The sequence below is a fragment of the Tachypleus tridentatus genome, chromosome 1, assembly GCF_004210375.1.
Source record: "Tachypleus tridentatus isolate NWPU-2018 chromosome 1, ASM421037v1, whole genome shotgun sequence".
In the NCBI taxonomy this organism is placed as follows: Eukaryota; Metazoa; Arthropoda; class Merostomata; order Xiphosura; family Limulidae; genus Tachypleus; species Tachypleus tridentatus.
The window spans coordinates 44,250,179-44,265,748 of record NC_134825.1 but is presented as its reverse complement, the minus strand read 5'-3'; the positions used below and the strand labels follow the sequence as shown (position 1 = coordinate 44,265,748).

The 15,570-nt window shown below is 34.8% G+C and overlaps 1 protein-coding gene across 1 annotated transcript; it reads right to left on the bottom strand.

The window, feature by feature from the left end:
* Window positions 1–1,095: 1,095 nt before the first annotated feature.
* LOC143247224 (serine/threonine-protein kinase 33-like) lies at window positions 1,096–15,230 on the bottom strand. Its single transcript, XM_076494936.1, has 6 exons — window positions 15,061–15,230; window positions 12,741–12,828; window positions 12,068–12,143; window positions 10,974–11,086; window positions 2,514–2,599; window positions 1,096–1,558 (listed from the first exon to the last, which is right to left on the bottom strand). The coding sequence occupies exons 1-6, from the start codon at window positions 15,118–15,120 to the stop codon at window positions 1,268–1,270; spliced, it is 714 nt and encodes a 237-aa protein (XP_076351051.1). The 5' UTR covers window positions 15,121–15,230; the 3' UTR covers window positions 1,096–1,267.
* Window positions 15,231–15,570: the final 340 nt, after the last annotated feature.

The window sequence follows — 15,570 nt, the reverse complement described above, 5'->3', positions numbered from 1 at the left end:
CAGTTTACAGGGAATACTCACATTCAACTGGAAACAGAGAACTATCAAAGTTTTTTTCACACCTATTTTTACCAGCTCAACACATTCATCGGGGACACTTATCCTTATTTTATTTTAATGTGCATAACTGTCTCTGTCTTTTTCTATTTATTTCAATAAAGACTGATGATTACACATTTTGTGGGTTTCTTCTTTCCATGTCTATAAACTCGGTCAGAGTTAAGAAAGAGATCCAACCTGTACTCTCTAACAGGATAACCTTCGTAATTGACTGCTCTGTGGGAAATTTGTGCTCCGGAAAATACCAATATTTATGGAAAATATATATACATATTTAACGCTACCTCTCTGTAAATATAAATTTGAATTAGTTTGGAAGTTTTTAATGCAACCTAAAATCCAGTTTTTCTGAAAAAAACTATCATTCATTTTAGTTCTCATGAATACTTAATATGTACCTGATATGAGCTCTCATTACAGTTGTAGCTGTTTATTTTGTAGGCTATTACGTTAGTTGCATTTAACTTTCAAGTTAGCTCATTTTTAAGTATACGTAATGTTGTCAAAGATGGGAATATTTCATGAGTATTTTATGTATTTGGATATAAGATGACACGTAAAATAGTTGATATTTCTTTCACATCATACTCAGACAAATATTTTGTACAACTGTTTTTACGCACTGTTGAGCTATAATGTAAACTGTATGCAGTCTTTAAATATACTAAGAGTGAAATACGATTTAATGATTGTTTTGGTATTTCCTATTTAATATAGAGTCAGATATCTTATATCCATATTTAATGATACCAAAATCGTTACAAAATTAACTTTGGCTAGACCACCATCAACAGATGCATTGCAGGCCCGGCATGGCCAGGTAGTTAAAGCGCTTGACTCGTAATTCAAAGGTCACGGGTTCGAGTCCCCGTCACATCAAACATGCTCGCTCTTTCAGCCGTGTGGGCGTTATAATGTTACGGTCAATCCCACTATTCGTTGGTAAAAGAGTAGTTCTAGAGTTGGCGGTGTATGGTGATGATTAGCTGCCTTTCCTCTAGTCTTACACTGCTAAATTAGGGACGGCTAGCGCAGATAGTCCTCGAGTAGCTTTGCGCGAAATTCAAAAACAAACAGGTGCTTTGCAGTTAACCTTATAAACCATCTTCATCACTGATACATCTTTCAACAAAGACGCATTGTGTTACGTACTTATATATGAAAAGATAAAAAAAAAAATGACTCAAGTTTTATGCACAAGGACGATTTATTTGACTGTGCATTGACATACCTTTCCAATAAATCGAACTTTAGTTCCAAGTGTCACAAGTGAACTATTCGAACTAAGGCTTGACTTTTCTGGTTGCTGTGTGCTTATTGTTTCTTGTCGTAATTTACTTGAACTGTCCAAGGATGTATCCCATTCCAAGACATTTTCATTTTCGACGCTCCGTAAGGATGGCTCCTGGTGACGAAATTCCCGATGCCACATCTGCATCATTTCCAAAACGTTGGGTGGTTGTGGAAAGTCAGAAATCGACAAGGTATTTGATTTTCCCTGAATAAATATTTTATTTTAGAAAATTATCAAAATTTAAAATGATGCTATGTTCCCAACAGTCGGACTCATTTTTCTTAAAAATACATAATCATCTGTGAATGGTAAATATAAACCCCATGTAAAAAAGAAGTAAAATCAATACACTACATGCGTCTATAACTACAATAAATCACAGTATTTTATGATATCGAGTTATACCCCGCTGGAACAGCGGTAAATTCCCATTCCCCTCCGTGGACACGGCAGATAGTCCGATGTGAATTTGTTATAAGAAAACACACACACCGAGTCTGAATGATGTTTGGTTTGGTTTGTTTTGAATTTCGCGCAAAACTACGCGAGGGCTATCTGTACTAGCCGTCCCCAGTTTAGTAGTGTAAGACTAGAAGAAAGGCAGCTAGTCATCTCCACCCACCGCCAACTCTTGGGCTATATTTTACCAACGAACAGTGGGATTGACCGTAACAGTTATAACAACACCATGGATGAAAAGACGAGTATGTCTGGTGTGACGGGGTTTCGAACCCGCGAAGCTCAAATTACGAGTTGAGCGTCTTAACCTTCTGGCCATGCTGGGCCTAACAAGTATTCTAATCTTTATAAACAAATAATCAGGAACTCTACTAATGACCAGATTGGTGTTTGATTTTTCTCTATGTACACAGCTTATTCTGATTGGAAGTTATTATTATTTACAGGCAGACTTATCTGATATCGCTCTGTAGTTAATTCAGTTCCAAACAGGTATACCGCAGTATTTAATTATAACAATTGTTATTATATGCCATAGGCCATTTATCATGGACTTGGCAGCTTAGTTTGAAGAAGCTGTTTTAATTAGCTATTTACGCATACTTATTATTTTTGTTACATAAGTAATAATTAAGTTGTATTTTGTAAGAAAATTATTAAAAAAATAATAATGTGCTTGAGATTATAGTTGTCAACTTACTTTAGTCCATGGGTTGTGAAGTACTTCACTTGCTGTGAGTCGATGTGCTGGATCTACTCTAAGCATTCCTTGGATCAAAAATTTGGCTGAAAAATGAAATGCTACTTCAGTCTGACTTTAATAAAATTTTTACTACATTTTCTTTGTTTAGCCTAGAAACAAAAGTATAGAAAAAATGTCAGAACCTGCAGGTTAATGACATTCAACTTCGTGAGTGTATATAAAGTTAGTGAAACTGTTACATTTTATTTGTATGTCACATTTTACCATGATAATTTCATTTTAAACTGTTTTCAGCTTTAATTTGATATGGATATTTGTTTATTATTCATTATAATTATGTGGCGTTCTTTTAACTTGTAATTGAATAGTTAATGTTTTCCTGAAATGAAAGAACATTATGAGTAAAACAGGATGCTAAGATTAAATTCTCCCCATCCCCAAAAAATAAAAAGAATGAGGGCATTGAATAAATAAGTAAAGTTTGAAAGTGACTGTCCAATATTCTGTCGAAACATGTACTATGTTTTCCAAAGTAAAGCCCCTTCATCATGCGTCGTTTTTGTTAATTTGCTATTAGGTTCCCAGCTGTTGAAATAACACGGTAATACATGAGTTTGAGAATTGAAGCTGTGATTAACAAGGCTGCCACAGTACAGATTAATAAAGTCTGTCAGACTAACTACAAGGTAATTTGCAAAGTCTGCTACCAATTTTATCAATCAGAACTCTTGGAAATCTAACAGGTAGAGTCCATGAATTTCAGGCTTAGAGGTAACTATTTAATTCACTACAACTTAGAGATTGGAGTAACAGCAACTACACCGGTTACTTTGGCCACTAAGCATATTAACCTTTTTTTTATTGTAGTTACCTACTAGGCCACAGTTTTTTAAAATACACTTCAATTTTCCCGACTACTAATGGACTACAAATGCAAAGTACTGTTGGAAGTATTAGACCAAATTTCAAAAGCTGCAGCAATGAACACTGAATTATTTCCCATTGTGCCCACCTAAAAATATCAACTTTCAAAACGTTGCCCAGGCTACCATTATATCTGGTATCCCTGTCTTTTGAAATCAATTATTCAAAAGAAATGCCACAAGTCCAACTAAGAAGTAAAATTAATAGAAGTGAAACGATTCTCACACAACTTATTGAAATTGTGTAAACTGTTTCTCAGTTGCCAAATCTAGAAATTTTAAAGAAAACATGAATTTATTGGCATATGAGCAGTTTGTCGATGTAATTCAGTATGAAGGAACGTGAATCGGATTGGAGCAAAGTTGATGTTCAAATTATTAAGCTGCAAAATTCATTAAAGCTGGTGACTTAAAACATCTGTTCATAAGTCAGAAATAGTATGACAGTTGATACTAACTCACTTCTGAGCTCAGAAGGATAAATAAGTAGTCTAGAAGGATTAATCCAGGGTATAATAAGTGTTGAACAAAATGTCACTCAAAGCCTGAATATTGATGTAAATATTGGATTAGAGGAATTAATTACACGCTGTCAAAGCTCATTCCGTTGTTTTGCTTCTAAACTCTCTTACAGATGTTGCTAGAGAGTTCCTCAAATTTATACGTATTCTGATAACATCAGTCATAAATGGTTTTCCTATACGTGGAGAATATGTCCTCTTCCCTCTTTTTCCTTACGGAATGATCAAGTCACATAGGTAACAAAGATTCATTGAGAAAATTGATCATATTGTGAGAAGCATATAGTTAAAATTAATAACTTTTCACTGAAAGTAAACATGAGTGTATAGCGATGTGACAACTACACTACATCTGCTGTGTACGGTACTAACGATGCCCAATACTGAAATATACTTTTGCGTACGTTTATATTGTAAAATATTTGGGTGGCCAATACTAAATACTACTTTAGCATAAGTTGTGTACTATAAAATATTTGGATTTTAAAGCTGAACTTACGTTTAATTATTTCCATATGGGTTTGGTGGATAACACTTGACTCTGTAACCATCAAGTAATCATAAGAATATCCATACTATCATTTTTAATATAATAAATACAGTCGTGTGAAAAAGTTAGTACACCCTAGGACAATACTGAGAAATTATAGGAATATAACTAAACAATTAAAACTGAAGAAAAGAATTTTCAAGATCTTCTGTAAATGTAATTCTACAAAAATGCATATTCTAACTGAGGAAAAAGTTAGGACACCCCCACATTTATTCCCACTTAAAATGGCTCAACTCACACACAGGTCTATCACACCAGGTGCACATGATTAGAAGATTGTTACTCAGCATTTTGAATGAGGCTTGCCCTATTTAAACCTCAGACATTTAGTTTGGTGTGCTCCTGACTGTTGAAGTGAGAGTGAGCACCATGGTGAGAGCAAAAGAGCTGTCTGAGGCCTTCAGAAAGAAAATTGTAGCAGCTTATGAGTCTGGTAAGGGATTTAAAAAGATCCCAAAGGATTTTGAAATCAGCCATTCCACTGTCCGGAAAATAGTCAACAATTGGATGGCTTTCAAACAACTGCCAACATGCCCAGGTCTGGTCGTCCAAGCAAGTTCACCCCGAGAGCAGACCACAAGATGCTAAAAGAGGTCTCCAAACACCCTAACATGTCATCACGGGACCTGCAGCAAGCTATGGCTACTGTTGATGTGAAAGTGCATGCCTCTACAATCAGAAAGAGACTGCACAAATTTAACTTGTATGGGAGGTGTGCAAGGAGGAAACCCTTGTTCTCTAAGAGAAACATCAAGGCCAGACTGAAGTTTGCCAGAGAGAATGTAGACAAAGACCAGGACTTCTGGAATAATGTTCTTTGGACAGATGAGTCCAAAATTGAATTATTTGGACACCAGAACAGAGGATGTGTTTGGCGTAAACCAAATACAGCATTCCAGGAAAAGAACCTCATACTAACTGTGAAGCATGGAGGTGGAAGTGTCATGGTTTGGGGCTCCTTTGCTGCAGCAGGACCAGGACAGCTCACAATCATAGAATCCACCATGAATTCTACCGTGTATCAGAGGGTGCTTGAGGATCATGTGAGACCATCTGTAAGAAAAGTAAAGCTGAAGCGGACCTGGACCCTGCAACACGACAATGACCCAAAACATACCAGTAAGTTCACCAAGGACTGGCTGAAAACTAAGAAATGGAGGGTCCTGGAATGGCCGAGTCAAAGCCCAGATCTTAATCCCATTGATATGCTGTGGGGTGACTTGAAACAGGCTGTACATGCAAGAAACCCCTCAAACATCTCACAGCTGAAAGAATTCTGCATTGAGGAGTGGGGCAAACTTTCTTCAGACCGATGTCAGCGACTGGTAGATGGCTACAAGAAGCGTCTCACTGCAGTTATTTCAGCCAAAGGGATAACACTAGCTATTAGGAGGTAGGATGTCCTAACTTTTTCCTCAGTTAGAATATACATTTTTGTAGAATTACATATATAGAAGATCTTGAAAAGTCTTTTCTTCAGTTTTAATTGTTTAGTTATATTCCTATAATATCTCAGTATTGTTGAAATTGTGATTAAATATCTATATATCCAAAAATGTTACAAAAATACACAGGCTTTCATGGGGTGTCCTAACTTTTTCACATGACTGTATGTCTTCAGGAAATGTGGCAAGCTTTTAATAAACATTACAAAAATGCGATTATTTTAATCAAGTATTTTTAAAATTTGTCCATAAATATATGAAGTCAAAGTGTTGACTGTTCTGAGTGCAAAGTGATTTTTACGTTAAGATTAGAATTACTTTGTCATCTGAAAATTTTAAAATTTCATTTGTGTAACTTCTAAAACCTCATGAATAACGATTCTGTCAGTTAAACTTATATTTATCTGTTATTTTCTCTACCCTAACGGTATACGAAAGAAAAATATAATTTTTTATCCTAAATAGCTTAAGACTCGTAATAGCTTACATATATTTCTATTAATTTTATTACTCTTTGAACAGTACCTAACTAGAAATCCTGCCATACAAGTTGTACATCTCTCGGCAAACGAGTAGCTTAAGTCAGACACATCGGAATGTCTGCGAACTTACGACGATAGAAACCGGGTTTCTACACAATTTTGAATATAATCCTCGCACAACAGATTTTAAATGCTTTGGAAGTTGGAGATTCATTTTCGAATAAAATAAAGTAGCTGTAACACTAACTACTCGGATAGTTTGCTTCATTTCTGCTTCTGCTAGAAGCTGAATAGTTTACTGTTTTTAGTTAAATATTAGTGTAGCTGTAACACCAACTACTGGACAGATCGAAGTTCAAGTAAGCGTAGCTTGTTTTCAAGACAAATGACAGCGTGTTTGATGCATAGATTCTATCAGTGTATCAGATGATGAAAGTGCACTAGACTGCACCCATAGCCTATCACTGGATACCAATTTTACATTAGATGAATCAACACGTTTTTTTCAATATGGATACATATATAGTACACAATTTTCGAAACTTAATCTCGTCAACACTGGAAAGTTTTGTTAATGAACTGCAGTCTGCCTGTTACACAAATAAATCAATTTCCACAGTACGTCCATCTCTAAAACACGATGTCTGCATCCATATCAGAGATAATTAAGTCTTACTTGTCTCAGCATACGGTTTTGTCAACATTAGGATCTACCTTTACATTTACATCTAGCTTGTTGCCATTTCAATAATAAATTTGTGCTTATTAATCAAAGGGTTTAATAAACGGCAAAGCCGAGTGCAGTTTTTGATGTCAAAGTATTTACTGTATCTACTAAAATTCAGTCTTGCATTGTTAACAGCTCATACTATGTGATGCTCAGTCCATGATTCTATTAAAAAACCACTACAATGTTGTTTGTGATCTTACTGGTAGTCCAAGTAATTTAAACTAGCTGAAGTATCTACAGCCTTAGCTCATTGTTAAACCTTCTGCATCAGCCTGAATGGTATTTACATCGGAAGGTCTTGTGTAACGAAAACGTATGTATATTCGCAAAATCGGTGAACAAGTATGCTACAGATAAATTAGATGCTCCTTCTCTCACACTCTTGGAGCATTAAGAATGTTAATTCTGACTACACTGGTGGCATTAGGTCAGGGAATCCCTGTTGGTCTATTGGGCAACACTGCAGCTGTGACATGATGCAATATGGTAACTGCTGTATAAAGCTGGTGAAATTGACAATTCAGATTTCTTTTGTGTCTTAGCATCATCACATAATATGGAAGTTGTGATAGAAATGACTATAGAATTGCAGTTGTCATTGTTGTTGGGTTTTTCTTTGTTCATGATTACATATGACTATTTCAAATTGCATGATCAATGAAGCTGTCTCTGTGAAAGACAAAATGTCCTACGTAGTGGCACAAGAGTTTGCTTGGAAGCCCTCTATACTCTTGTGGAATAACATTTTATCATGACCTGAGATAGATCCTTTTCATACAGTCATCTTAAGTGATTTTTGTGGATCTTCAAATTCGAGGTTTGAACTCGGCCCTATGGATTGCTTTTTCTGTAATGAACCCAGTCTTGAGTATAAGTGACTGACAGCTGTGTTCTAATAGTTCAAGTGTTCTAAAGTATCTAACACAAGAGTGATCAGACTAAGCATCTGACACTGCATCGCCTGTCACTTCAATAGTCTAAATAATTTTTTGTCCATTCCGTCAAACATTGGATTTCTCAGTTTTATGTCTCCTTTATAATTAAGTATTGGTGCTGATGTGTAATTGCCAACAGTCGTTTTACTGTTGTGCACATTTGCGGGAATTATTTATCTCCTCTCAGAAGTTTTGAGACCTGGGGATCCTTATGAATGCAACATTTTTAAGCTAAGTTCATAGCAGGATGACTTAATATGCCAGCATAATGATGCAACATGTAATACAAATGTTTATTAATATATCCTGGTGATCTTAGCCAGAAGACTGTTTTGGAGCATCCTTAGTAGATCTTTTTGGCTCCTGACTAACTAATAACCCAACTTTATCATAGTTATATACCACCTGCTCTGTCTGATGGTGTTGCAATGAAACATGTTGGACTTTGTCTGGTGCATGCATCACACTCCTTGGTCACAAGTTACTCAAACCAAAGCCTTCTGTGCCTAAGCCTCTTAACAAGTGTCTTGATATCTCAAAGAAACCACATCAGTTAGTTTGGGAATTTCAGGTTCTTGGTGACACCATGACCTTTTTCTTCTACCGTATGTACCTGACCATGAGAAATTATCATTACAGTATGTGTCAAATGTGTCAGGGTTTACTCTGAATATAGAATGTGAATATAGCTCCAACTAATATCGACAAAAGCTCTGGGTCTAAGAGAGTGTTTTACTTGGTTCTTGCTAGATTCTTAAATACAGTCCTAACTTCAATTCTGATAAACGAGATGGAAAATAGGATCACAGATATAATATGCAATAAATTTCACGAAAAAACTGAAATTCCTCACTTCAACTGTAGTTTTCATCTTCTCTCATAAGTTCAATGTGGTCTTGGAAAGTGCCTTTCCAAGATTACAGTTCACCAATATTACAGTATTACAGAGTTAAATGGAAAAAAAGAAACATATTCAAAATAAATTTTACAAATACACATCCAATGATCATGGCATCAAAATGTCACTTTTAAAGCTGTTTTGCAATATCCAGATTCATTGATGTCCAACTGTTTTGTGAAGAATAAATCCAACAGTGAACAAAATATACACAAAAGGTTAGTGTATTTTACCCACAGGTCAGCGTCTAACTACTTGCACTGAAACTAATGGCTAGGACTGGAGATGTTTTCGAAATATTAACACTAAATAGAACTAATTACACCACACTCTTAAGTCAGATAGATCTGGTATCTTTCGTCTTTCACTGCTAAATTAGGAACGGCTAACGCAAATAGTCCTCGTGTAGCTCTGCACATAATTCAAACGAAACTAATAGTTTGCCACTTATTTATAAATTATAATATTGCACGTTTATTATAACCCTTAGAGATTACCAGCTTTGAAAATGTATATAAGTGGACATAATTCTAGGTTCCCATTCATTTTTTTTTTAATTAGTTTTATTTCAGCAGGTAAACTCATATAATTATTATAATTAAGAAAGGTTATTTTGTCAATACTAAGGTTTAGGTAATTTATTGTTTCAGATCTAACTGCAGCATTAATTTGTTTCAGATCTAACTGCAGCATTAATTTGGAGGTTTAGCCACTTAAGTTTCTTTGATAAAACATTGCATTCAAGGCCATTTTGTGCCGTAAAATTGAAATTACTATTCGTTTTTTCTATACTACAATTACTCATGATGTGCTATTTTATTGTCGATTTGGGTCCGGCAAGGTTATGTATTGGGTTGAGGAATAATTCGTGAGCGTTTTTTCAAGTTAAAAAATATATTCATAAATGAAATGCTTTCGCAAATTATTTCATGTCATTTGGTAGATAATTTTTTGCTCTAATAGATGGTGTGTTTGATTTTCATATGTCTTTAATTTTTGCTTTCATTTTCAGCTCATTAAATGAAATGTCTGTTTGTTTTTGGAATTTCGCACAAAGCTACTCGAGGGCCATCTGTGCTAGCCGTCCTTAAATTAGCAGTGTAAGACTAGAGGGAAGGCAGCTAGTCATCACCACCCACCGCCAACTCTTGGGCTACTCTTTTACCAACGAATAGTGGGATTGACCGTCACATTATAACGCCCCCACGGCTGGGAGGGCGAGCATGTTTGGCGCGACTCGGGCGTGAACCCGCGACCCTCGGATTGCGAAGCGCACGCCGTAACGCGCTAGACCATGCCAGGCCTATATGGAATGTCAAGTGGACAAAATCGAGCATTTTCGACACCATCTGGTTTTCGCATTTAATTTCTTGCAATTTCGTTTACAACAATGCATACTATATACCTATGTATTACATGAAATAGTCTTGCATGTAATGCTTGAATGAAATTATTTAAAAACGCTCACGAATTATTCCTCAACCTAATAGTTAGGACACTCGATTTGTCATGCGAGGGTCGTGGGTTCGGATCCTCATCATACCAAAGATGCTCCCTCTTTTAGTTGTGGGGGGTATTTTAATGTAACGGTCAGTCCAATTACTCATTAGTAAAAGAGTGGCCCAAGAGTTGACGGTAAGTAGTTATTCTCGTTATTTATGGCATGCACACGTTTTCCTCACGTCACGACAGTATATACTGCCACGATAAATGTCCCTTCTGTGACGTCATTTTTAGTGTCTACTGACTGACTGACTGACATCAAATACACTACTGTATAGTGGTGGGAGAAGTTAAAACTGTTGACCCTTCCAGGCGGACTTCGGCCCTTTTCACGAAAATTAACACTGAAACCGCTATGCGTTGTGTATGCTGCACATTGTACTTAAAATAAACGTAACTGACAGTTGCGTTTTTAATTCATATTCCTTTGAAAAAATCCATCATTCATAATTATTTCAAGAACTCACCATTTTCTGATATGTTTTTCCAGGAAGGACTTCCAAAATTGAACTTGGCTTGTTTGATTATGGTTGACAACGTATCTTCATTAGGTGCTATAAACGGTGGTGAGCCACATAACCTGTCAAGGATAAAGCAAAAATAAGATAAGAAATAACAAATAGAAAAGTCAAAACAATAAAAGATAAACTAAACGTAAGGAAGTAAAGTCATAACGTGAAATGATATTTGCTCATGATTTAATCGTTCATATTTATGTACATGCACACATATACAGCGTTTAAGTTGTTCTACTCTTTAATTAGTTTCTTTTTTTTTCTGTGATAAGGTTTGTTGCTGTTTTTACACTGTCAGGGCTATTGTATCCAATGGGCAAGAGAAATAGTTGTACAGGGTCCGGTGTAATAATAAATAATAAAAAGAAAGTGTATTGTAAACTAATAGTAAATCGGATTTTAATATAGTTTCCTTTTTCTATTTCCTAATTTTTCATCACTAATAAATTTAGTTTATCAAATTGTATAATATTCTCCTGAAAGCGTACTTTGCCTAAGGTCCACCAGTGATTTAAAGTACATGGTGTTCGGAAAGTCACTGTGCAGTTTTGTAATCATATTGTATTCAGTCTATTTCAAGCCAGCAACTGACAGCGCTGTTTAGAAACAAAATAAGAAGGATCCAGGCATGTATTGATGACAACGGGGGTCACTTTCAACAATGTTTATAATTGTCATTCATATTTACCTCCTGTATTCTATTTTGAAACATGTCTGTTAATAAATATATAAGTGCACAGTGACTTTCCGAACACCCTGTAGTACTTCTGTTTATACGTATGTTTTCCAAGATACTCGATATACCAACATGTCTTCGAATTTTGTCCCTCATGTTTCTATAGTAGTTCAAAAGACAATCCTGATATACCTGTAATCTGTATAATACGGCATATGTTAAATACATATAAATACATGCAGTTGTTGTTATAAATATTTGTGGGAGACAAATAACCTAACAATATGTTCCCTTAACAACATAAATGGAAGTTTTAGGTATCGTAAAATAATTATTTACACTCAATAATTCAAAACATTTAGATACTTACAGCCAGTACATCATAATTCCAATTGACCAAACGTCGCATTGCTGGCTGTAAGACTTCTTGTCCCAGAGTTCCGGAGCTAAAAAAAAAATTAAATAAAATCGAATTACAAAGTTTTTAAAACATTTAAATAAGTTGTCATGGAGCCAATGTTTATCCTATGGTTTCCCTTAAAACTTACTTCAATTAATAATAATTAAAAATATCATCTTACTGCTGCTTAGATTAAGTTCATTACAAAAATATTGAGTTTTTCATATCAGAATTTTTTTTCAAATATAAAACTAAATCCTAAAGATAATTACTTAAATAAGTACAAACAAATAAATCATTTGATGACCTATACCATACTATCTTCACTGTCATATTAAGTACATTCTGACTCCACTTAGTAGCTAGGAATGTCAGTAACAACTGAGAACAGGGCTATTATTTTAACATATTTTATTGTTTTACTCAAAACTAAAATAAGATTTTGTAATAATCGGTCATATTTTAAAACATTTCAAAACATTCTTCCTCAAATAGTTTCATTCACGTATTTTTGTAAGAATGTAGTTTTTGACAGTCTTTATTAATTCAGCTTTGCATTACAATAGATATATTTTTTGAAAGTTGTAATGTTAATAAAGATTATGTTGTTTTCACTGTTTGTCTAACTAGATGGTATGGTTACCCATATAGACTGGAGTCCCACAGCAATCCTGCAACATGTTTTCTTGTCCAGCTCCACTTTTCACAACAGCTAAGCTAAAGTCTGTCACCTAAAGACAAATTAATGATAATTTTGAGACGTTGTAATATAATGTTGCTAAGTTCTATGCACGAGATTAATAAAAAAAATAACAACAAAATTGCATTAGAAAAAACTATGTCAATAATGCATTACTGTGGAAACAAGTTTGTACTTCCACTAAACTTACGACCATGAGGTAACTTCACTTTGAGTCATAAAAGAATTTTTATGCTGTTCTTATCTTTCTGGCTCTGTTTTCAACTTTAGAATACTATTTGAAATATTCAAGTTCAATTAAATAATAATAATAATGGACATAAAATAAAACCCGTGCTGTTTTCTTTGATAGATCGTTTAGGTGGAGCATTCATGATGAAACTCAACTGAGTGGACGACAACTGATATTATTGTAGAAACACAATTGTAGGAGACGAAATTTCGAAAGTCTTTCGCCTTTTGTCTTCAGACGTTCATTGACGAGAGACTTTCGAAATGTCGTCCCCTACAATTGTGTTTCTACAACAAGCAGTTTTCGTCCATTCAACTCAGTTTCAACAATAGTGTTTTTCGGATTTTTTTTTTTTTTTTTTGCATTAGTGCCATTATGGAATACTTAACATTTTATTGACCTTAATCATATCTAAAGAATGACACCAGAAAGCTTTTAAAGGAAACTGCTCTTTCTGTTTTATTTCTTAATCTGTTGTATTCTAAAACGTGATATCTTTTAACGAATATATGAACATTTAGATTAAAAAATAATGCCTATTAAGCTGGATTTTGACAGTGTTTAGAACTCGTTAGCTGAATTTTTTTTGAAAATCTGTAATTCTTCTCTGTGCCGCAAGAATATTTCGGGCTTGATGCTGAGTCCTTCTTCAGCATAAAGAAAAATGGAAGATGTTTGTAAGAGCTCCAACAAGCAAGAATGAATTGCATGTACAGAAACAGAAACTTTCTCACTTCACTCTAGCTCAAAAAAGTATTCAGATCAAATTCCCTTTTAAACATTTACAACGTCTCGAGCGAGTTCATATATTCTATTAACAATAACTCCATTCAACAACTATCTATCCAGGTCTTTTAACCATGACGTTCCAAAGCTACAAATAGTGATCTTTCTACCAACTACAGGTTTACACTGACTACACTAAAATAATAATGTATACATCATAAGTAACTTATTATTCTTCAGTGTGTTCAGATGTTTACTGAGTATTCAAAAGTATTACAAGTTTAAAGATCAATTCCAGTTCTCTCAACAAACAGGCCCAGCATGGCCAGGTGGCTAGGGCGCTTGCCTCGCAATCTGAGGGTCTTACATTCGAATCCCCATCACACCAAACATGTTCACCCTTTCAGCCGTGAGGGCGTTATAAGTCAAGGTCAATCCAACAATCTGTTGGTTAAAGAGTAGCCCAAGAGTTGGTGGTGATGACTAGCTCTCGTCTTATAATGCTAAATTAGGGATGGCTAACGCAAATAGCCCTCATGTAGCTTTTCCCGAAATTCAAAGCAAACAAACTCAACAGCCACGTGTCATTTATAAATTTCGCTGCCTGATGTACGAAAGCGTCTGCATCGGTCTATTGTTAGAAGACTAAGAGATCGTCTAAGAAGACATCTTAATTTAGCACAAAGCTGTACAATGGGCTCTCTGTGCTCTGCCCACCACGGGTATTGAAACCTGGACATCTCGCTGTGTCCATGGGGAGGGGGGCGTCAATCTTAAAAACTTAATATTCTTACAATTCCAGTGTCGAACTAAATAGGGTTTAGTGCACTTTCAGTTGATTACAGTGTTTAAGTGAAAGTTATTGAGTAAACAATAATTAAATTACAAATTATTAAATGATTAATGAAGCAGAACACTTATTAAACATAACACATAACATAACATTTTTTGAAAACCGAGTAACTTTTAAGCGCCCAGATACTACGGAATTTATTCCGGGGCTTCATTTTGTTTCATAAAGTATTCAGAAAACATAGACCTAGCATCAGGGTAAGAACTAAGAATCGTGTCATCATACATTATTTTAATATTTAGAAAAATGGAACTTCAGTAGGGGATGAAACGAAAACGAAACGGAAACTTATATATCATAATTTCTAGAAGAATTACAGTAGTAGGCTGAAAATTAAAAACATCAATATAATAAATTACTGAGTCTTAAAAATTATGTTGTTAAGAGCAATGCTACTGTACTAAGAATTAATAATATAATTGTCAGGAAAACATTTTGATATTTCTACTTACTTTAATGTATAAGTCATCACTTTCATCTGTTGGATTTTTGCTTAGAAGAACGTTCTCCATCTTCAAGTCTCTATGTACAATGTCTGCATATCGAAAAATGTTTCAAAACAACTTTAGTAAAATTCTTTGTAAAGTAAATTGTACTCATTTACACGGTATCGATATAGTTTAATCACAAATTTTCAGTTAATTAGAAAAGAAACAACAAAAACCGGTTAACACAACTATAAGCGATATTTGGGTTTATAATGCTTTTCTACGCCTGATATAAGCCATGAGTTTGAGTTTAACAGATGTCACCCAGATCAAAAACATCTGTGTCAGAGAGTTGAATCAGATTTCACCTTATATGTCGTGCAGTTCACTGCTTGGAACAAGTAGACTGAAACAGTTAGTGAAATGCCTCACTTTGAGTCTGGATAGCCTAATTCTCAATGTACAGAGAGAATATGAGTTAAATACAACTTTGGGATTAAAACGTGGTCACAATGCTTGACATGTAAAACAGCT

Excerpts from the sequence above, each read along its gene's own strand:
- LOC143247224 (XM_076494936.1), bottom strand. The coding sequence starts at position 15,120 with ATGGAGAACGTTCTTCTAAGCAAAAATCCAACAGATGAAAGTGATGAC. Across the intron at positions 12,829-15,060 it reads GTGATGACTTATACATTAAA|GTGACAGACTTTAGCTTAGC; the intron begins GTAAGTAGAAAT and ends ATTTGTCTTTAG. Across the intron at positions 11,087-12,067 it reads GGAATTATGATGTACTGGCT|GTTATGTGGCTCACCACCGT; the intron begins GTAAGTATCTAA and ends TATCCTTGACAG.